Source organism: Cornus florida, unplaced genomic scaffold, assembly GCF_030987335.1.
Source record: "Cornus florida cultivar Cherokee Brave unplaced genomic scaffold, ASM3098733v1 CherokeeBrave_3.0.0_Hap2_Chr01, whole genome shotgun sequence".
Classification (NCBI taxonomy): Eukaryota; Viridiplantae; Streptophyta; class Magnoliopsida; order Cornales; family Cornaceae; genus Cornus; species Cornus florida.
This window is the reverse complement of record NW_026775571.1, coordinates 112576211-112584264: the sequence shown is the minus strand read 5'-3', so window position 1 is coordinate 112584264 and position 8054 is coordinate 112576211. Positions and strand designations below refer to the sequence as shown.

Here is an 8054-nt window from a genome sequence, read left to right as displayed (position 1 = left end):
ACTTCATTTCTGGTGGAACTTGGAATTTCCCTGCATCAATCTCTTCGGCAATCCCAGAACTCCTTGCACTTGGAGCTCCAAATAATTCAGGGAATGACAAATTGATTTAGGCAACCTCACCATCTGGAAGTTTCAGCCACAAGCATACTGCAGCTCTCTTATCACCTTCTTCTCCATTGGTTTCATGGTACAACTTGGTTTGGAAATCTCCAGCTATACCACGAATGAAATTCATTATGTGGCTAGCTGTTCAAGGTCGCCTCCCTACTTTGGATAGAAGATCAATGGCTAGATTTGATAATGTATGTGCTCTGTGCAATGTCAACCCAGAATCTCATTCTCATCTGTTCTTCTCATGCGAGTATACTTCCCCAATTTGGACTTTCTTCAAGGCGAAATGCAAGATTTCTATTACAGCTTTGACATGGCCGGAAATTGCTTCAGTCTTCAGTATCCAGTGGTCTTCTCCATCACCATGGAATCTACTTAGAAAGCTCTGCCTCGCGACTTTGGTATATTACATTTGGGAGGAGAGAAATACCCGTATCTTCCGTGGATCAAAGCTATCACAGAATTCAATTCGGGCAAGGATTTCCCATACCATCACCTCTATCACGAAATTAGGGATCTTCAGGGATTCCATTGTTGCACATCACATTCTCAAGGACTGGGATCTTTCGCCGTCTTGTTGCCGGCCGCCGCCGCGTCCACCTGATTGAAAATTTGAAGCCTTAAGCTTCAATCGCTGCAAAAGCCAATCACCGGATGTGTATCAGACCACCATTAACGGCTAATTAGCCGTTATTTGATGCTCTGTTATTAATTTCATTGGGCCTAGCCCTTGTATCTATTAGCCTTTGGGCTTTGGTTTCCATCATGTATGGGTTGTTTGGGCCAAAGGCCTCATATGTACAGCTCCTTTAATTATTATAATATTAGCTTCATTCTCCGAAAAAAAAAAAAAAACATGGCTATTCATTGTACCGTATGTAAATATGATATTGAACAATTAAAGTTATTTAGTTTCAATATATACGGTAGTGGCCAGACGCATATACAGGAGTAACCATACATATCACGATGTCTCAATTTTCATATACTTACAAAAAAAAAACACATAATTATTGGTTGAAATGCCTAACTTGCATTCACTCATCACCGAGCCTTTAGCTTAGTAGTATCTCCTCCTTTCCTCCCACGTGGGAGGTTGAAGGTTCAAGTTCGTCAATTAATTGGGCAATAGTGCTTGTGTGTGTGCTTAACAATGACACACACACACATAACACGCAAACAAAGGAAACAGGGAAAAAAACATTTACTTAAAAACAACTATTTTTAAGATCTCTGACATATCATGGAATTCAGCGAATTTATCACACATAAAATGTGTTTAAGATGATCACAAAAACACAGAAAAATTGGTCAAAGAAGCTCAACTAAGAGAGAAAGAGATGCATATACAGTCCCCCCTGAAAATAGATCATGTATAAATAATCACAAAAATAGAGGACACGTATATCAACTTCATACAGCATACAGATAATATTTATTTTACCAAGTAGGAACAAGTACCACTTCACTTTGTTGAATCAGCCAGAAACTACATAGATTCACCTTCACTGGGAGATGATTAAATAGACACATAAAAGGTACTTGCACTACAAGAAAGTGTATACCTTGTAGGGAACCCACAAAAAGCATCATTAAAGAAACCTATGATTTTAACCAGCGCACTGGTAACACGTTCAATCTGATATCCCACGAACTATTACCTAATAAACATGTCACCCAAGAAACATATGACCAGTCATTGGAGAGTAACTTTCTCTGTCTAGACTTTTTCTTTCGCCTCTCTCTAACCCTCAGCCGTCTCCCCTCCGCCTCCCCTTCATTTTCCCTCCTGTGCTCCCCACTCCCTTCCATGGGAATGGGGAGTGTTGTGAGATTTATATGTACCATTCGCAAGTGCACGAATCTTTGCACATAGGGTTTACTTGTAAGGGTGTCGTACCCAAGGGATTTGTGTAAATTAAGTTTGGCAACAGATTTCTTAAATTTCAAAATTAACTTGAAAGTAGGATAATCGAATTGTGATGATTAATTCTAAATTAACTAAGTAGAAAAATAAAATAAACTAAAGAACGATGATCAAATATGATGTAGAAAATAGAAAGAGGACTATGGGTATGATTTCACCACTAACGTCGCACCATCAGTTAATTGTATCAATTTATTGGAGATATTTCATACAACATGCATAGGGAATTAATCATGGCTACAAGCACATATTAATTCAGCTAGAAAATAATATAATTTAAAGCTAAGCATGGACTATCTTCGATTGGTATAAACCATCTACCTAAATACTTTACTCTAGGGTGTAGCATGGTTTATCTTTTCTAGGCATAATCCATCAAATCTCTAACATTATATTCAAATAAATACCATTGTGTAATCATCTCATTCACAACTACAAGAAGCGAATGAGTTGTGTTCAATTACAAGATTAAAATATCTAAGACAAGATAAAAAAATATTTGTAATTGAATTAAAACTTTAAAACTGATTCTTACTGAAAATTCAATTAAAAACCCTATAGATTACACAATCATACATGATAAAAATTGTTCTCCAATAATTAAATACAATCAAACCAGTGTGCTAAGCTAGGGCTACATCACAACCCTAGCAAAACATTTAGCTAAGCATGACTGGGGTGGAATTCTTCGTGATTGAGGAAGACATCTTCACTGCCATAGATCGATCTCTTCTTTCTTCTGACTACTCCTTTCTGATCTCAGCCTCAAGCTCCTCTGTATATCCTCCAATGTTGTAGAGGACCCCCTTTAAATAATAAAAGATCAGCCCCAAAGTTCCCTTTTTCATATAGGAGACATACATAGAAATTCTGTCAAATAAGGACTCCCAAAATTCGTGCAGACTTCTAGGCCGATTTTGACAAGGTAAACAGCTGTTTTAAGGAAAGCTCGTGAAACACAAAATTGTAGCTCTTCGGATTTCCTATTCATCTTAAGCGAGAGTTTAGCTGTTTTGACGCTTGAGGAGAGAGATACAGCCAGATTACCAAAACGGGTTTAAGTTACCAACTTTGGCGACAAATCCTTTTTGGAGAAGGATTTTTCCTTTTCTTCTTCTTTCCATTCTCATCAACTTGTAGCTTCTTTTAGACTATTTTCTAAGTATAAATAGACTTGATCTTCAACATTGCTCGATCCCACGAAAAGTCATCTTGTAAAGCTCAGAATTACCGGTGTTGACTGATTTTACAATTAAAGCCCTGAAATAAATAAAAGCAATAAAACAATGTAAAATCACAAATAAACTATTATTAAGAGAATAATACATACGAATGGAGGAGTTAAAATGTATAACATTCAGCGCCTAACAGGGAGGTGCCGATTCTTGCCTCCCACCGCTTAATAAACTCGGCGTGGTATAATAAGTTCGCTTAGTGGGTGGGTTTCATACCATTTTGCTGTTGTTTTGTTAGATCTACTCCTGTTTGGCTTGCTTCTGGCTCAACATGGTGAATCTGTTATTTTGTCTCCGGCTAGATCTCTAATATCCCATGAACTATTACCTAATAAACATGTCACCCAAGAAACATATGACCAGTCAATGCTTTCAAAAAATGAGCAAAATAAAATTAAAAAAATTCAATGCACAACCAAAACAAACCTAAGTATATTCTTATATAAACAGATGGTGATTTAGTATCTTCTTAAGGTGACTAAGATTAAAATTAACTAACAAATTTAGAAGAACTATTTTTTCTGTTTATGTGGGTAACGACCTTCACCTTGTGCCACTGATACTAAATAAGTGAATTATAGAGTTAAACTGATGTAACATATTGTGGAGGGAAAATTGCCCCACTAATAGAAATCAGCCACATCATTTAAAGAATTACCATCTCTCTACTTTCGGTTTATTAGTCCTCCAAGAGCCTGACATTGATCAAGCCTAGTAAAACCATTAATAGCCCAAAGGTATTACTAACAGCCTCTCTTACTACCATATGACCAATTCGGCCCACTCATATTATGATCCAAAGATAGTCCTGATTAATCAATTCCTACATGGAAAAGAATCCTATATGGAAAGACACTCTGCATGGGAAAAGTTCTACATGGAAATAATTACAGAAGGAAGGTACCATGTATTTAAAAAATTATATACGGAATGAACTCTTTATGGAAGAAATGTGGTGGACAAACATAACGAATCCTATTATAATTCTACCTCAATTTGTATATAAATAGAGGCACAGATCTCCAATAAAGATCATCGAGTATTACAAATTTTTCTCTGAGTTGTTCTTGTTATGAATGATGATTTGTGTATTACAACTACATGGCATGTAATACCCCTAATTTTAAAAGGATAGTCTCAGCATTTTAATTAATGTTTTATTGCATTTTATTAGCTTATTTGTTTATTTGCCTGTTTGTGTAGTTGTGGTTTTTATTTAATTTAATTATTTGTGTGTTTTATTTAAACTGAATTATTTGTTTAATTGTTTTTATTTAGTTAAATTATTTCTTTTCATTAATGTATGCTTATGTGGAAATTTAATTTTTTGTTTTCATTAAATGTTTAATTAGGGTTCTATATTCTGTTTAGGTAATTAAGTTTTTGACCGACTAGTTTTACTTCTCTTTTAGTTTTTCTTCTCTGAGCATAATTAGGATTAGGGTTTATGGTTTTCTTAAGCCTAGAAATATATAAGTATGTCTGTCTACGGTTGGGAATACCCTATTCACGTACAAAGAGATTTGAGAGGAAAACAGAGGGAAGCTTGAGAGGAAAACATAAAGGGATTTGAGAGATAACCAGGGAGGCTAAAAAAAGAAGGAAGGGTTTGCTTCTGGATTGAACCGAGAGCAACGGAGGTGTTGAACGGCAGTCTGGAATCTGTCTAGAAACTCAGAGATGGTGGTTTAAGGTTTCAAAACTAAAACCGAAGGCAAGTTCCTATTCTAACTCCTTCCCTTAAACCTATGTTTTGTGCATGCTATATAGTCTCCAGGAGTAAAATTAAACTTTAAAACAGATGTTTTATGCGTGTTAAATTAAACTGTAAACTATTGTATGTTTTGTTTAACTGAAACTATTTTATGCATAAACTGTTACCAATTATGTGTTAAATTTTATTAGCAATTCGTATTAGCATTTGAGGAGTTTCTGGAACTTTTGGGGCTTAGATTGAACCCTAAAAATCTTAATAAAAATTCAGTACAAGAGCTCTGAACTTCGCCGAAGGCAAAGAAAATGAACAGAAGGAGTGTAACACGGCTCTCAGGGAGAGAGCCGGCTCCCTAATGGAGGGAGCCGGCTATCTATGAGGGAGAGCCGGCTCTAGGTGTGTGAGGGCCGGCTCCCATGAAGGGGAAGCCGGCTCCCTTGCTGGAACACCCCTACGGGGTGTATTTTTGATATTTTTTTTATTCTAGGGGCTTAACTATGAATTCTGAAAATTAACGGGAGGTTTTAAATGATTTAAATCAACTTATTAAAACCCTAAAACAGTTAGTATATGCTAATATGCTAATATTACTAGATATCATGAAATTTAATTAATTATTTGCATGCTGTCAGTGGATGTGGAATATTTGTTTACTTGTGGTTGTTCTTGCAAGTTAATCGGATTTGTATGATTATACCTAGGTATAATTGAATATAATATGCTCAGTTGGTTATTTGATTTAGATTATATCATTCCCTGGATTTTAATTGACGCTCTATTGTTTATTACTTTGTCAATTATTGGAAGGCCTTGTAGATTAATTGAAGTTTAAATCAAATTATTTATATTGTCAATTACATGGATGTTATTTTGGATTTTAATTGATGAACCATTAAATACTGTTCTATCAATTACATGGATGTTATTTTGGACTTTGGTTGATGAACCATTAAATTTTGTTTCTATCAACTATATGGATTATAGGGATTTTATTTGATGTACTGTTTGAAGTGATGCATCATTTATGGATCATATGCATTATATGCACCAGTATGGGACGGTGGCATATTAAGGATGGATTAGATCAAAACGCTAATTCCTACCTATTCATACATACGGAATGGATTAACTAAAACAGTTAAATCCTACATATCTTCATGCCCTGTCAACTAAAACAGTTGAATGACATACCAGATGTTTGTTTTTATATTCTGCATTAGGAAAGATATTATATATATATATTTATGGTACCGTGATATGAGCTTGAGTCTCAGGATCATGGTTAAGGTGCGTATATCGCCTAGGATGTATAATTAGACCTAATGATGTTCCCTGGTAGGTCTAGGTATACATGACCACGTTACGTGCGATTTGCATGTTACCTTCTACTCAGGCTGAGATAGAACTGTAGGCTAGTGAGTGTCCTATAGTGTGTATTTATACATATATGGACTACTTTAGTTATTGTTAAGCTATCTAGGATGTATCTGCATATCGAGTTTCCGTATAGATTGTAGTAAGATAGAACTTGCATATGGGCCTGACCCACTCTTATTTTTCAGATGTTCGTCAGTTCCAGGCTTAGAGCTTGATCGTGCTGAGCAGATATAGTCACTCACTCCTCCGACTATATAGGATTTCCTTTCATATTTTAGTTCTAGATTTTGTTTCCGTATTTTACTTTCTATTGGGATTTTATTAGGGGTCCACTAGATGGATTCCCGAGTTGTACGGATATCAGAAAGTTTGGAATTTATTAGTTTTTTTAATTTTGAGGATTTTAATATTTAGAATTCATTCAGCCTTTATTATTTATTTTTAAATTCTTTTGTCATCTATGTTCGATTGCATATTAATTATCTGGTATCCCTCAGATCTGTGCCCGGACTTGATCACCCGTGACTCTAGAATCGAGGGGTATCACACTCTTTTAGAGACGATACGAAAGTTTAACTATTTGGAGATTGATCAATCCCAAATTCTACTAATATTATTTGCTATATTACTAACAAATATGATCACCCTCGTGCAATCCTTCATCTTCAAGATTTAGTACCCCCTTCTTTGGATACACTGAAATCTCCTCCATTAGGATCCTCTTCGGACCCTACTCCTCGCTTGTCTCTTTCTAGAGAACAACTGAAGTCGTGTTGGCCCCGATGCGGTAACCTAACACGTACACCTAATTTTTTCCTTGGCTTATACCTTAAAGTAGCGCTAACCAGAACTAATCCTTTGATTGATAACTCTGCCTTTTGGAAAAGAAATCGATAACGTACTCTTTTACTCCTTTGGGTCTTTATCGCTTTCGCCTTGGACCCCATCCTCCTCCTAGAGTCAACCATTCTACGACTACAAAATATAATTGACTTCAGCTCCTCCTCACGAACTGTAGATAGAGTACAACGAATCCTAATATGCCTCTAAGCTTTAAGAGACGTAGCGTGGAAGTCATATAACGAAAGACACTCCTAAGAACACTTCAACCTGGAGTGCTCTGATACCAACTGTGATACCCTCAAATTTCCAGATGTAGGTTGGCCAGGCCCACGCTCGAATACCAGAGGATATCAAAATGAATCGGCAATAATCGAACACAGAATACAAATATGATAAATAGGAATAATTAAATGGCTGAAAGAAAATTAAAACGATAATCCAATAATGAAATCCTCAGAATAAATTTTTATAAATCAGAAAATATTCTGGTACATCTAATCCTCTAATACAAATACAACTCGGGAATCCATACTATGTGGACCCCTAGAAAATTCCAACTGAACAAGTGACTAAATCAGAACACTGAAACGTAAAGAAAACTTCTATGTAAATAATCTGAAAGAGTGAAGTAGATGATCTCTACTCAGCACGAACAATCCCTACTTCTGACGAATACCTGAAAATTGAAGTCTATAACAGATAAAACATCAATTAATTCCATATAAGCATACTACATTTTTTGATAGTCAATTATGCTTATTATAGTGCTTAAACATGATTAATATTGTTTAACCATACATAGACAAATTGCTAGAATACTAGTAAGCAATTAAATCCTTTATTCCAT

General features: G+C 35.6%; 1 protein-coding gene across 1 annotated transcript; it reads left to right on the top strand.

The window, feature by feature from the left end:
• Positions 1–224: 224 nt before the first annotated feature.
• LOC132280917 (uncharacterized) lies at positions 225–719 on the top strand. Its single transcript, XM_059782674.1, has one exon. The coding sequence runs from the start codon at positions 225–227 to the stop codon at positions 717–719; it is 495 nt and encodes a 164-aa protein (XP_059638657.1).
• The last annotated feature ends 7335 nt before the right edge of the window (positions 720–8054 follow it).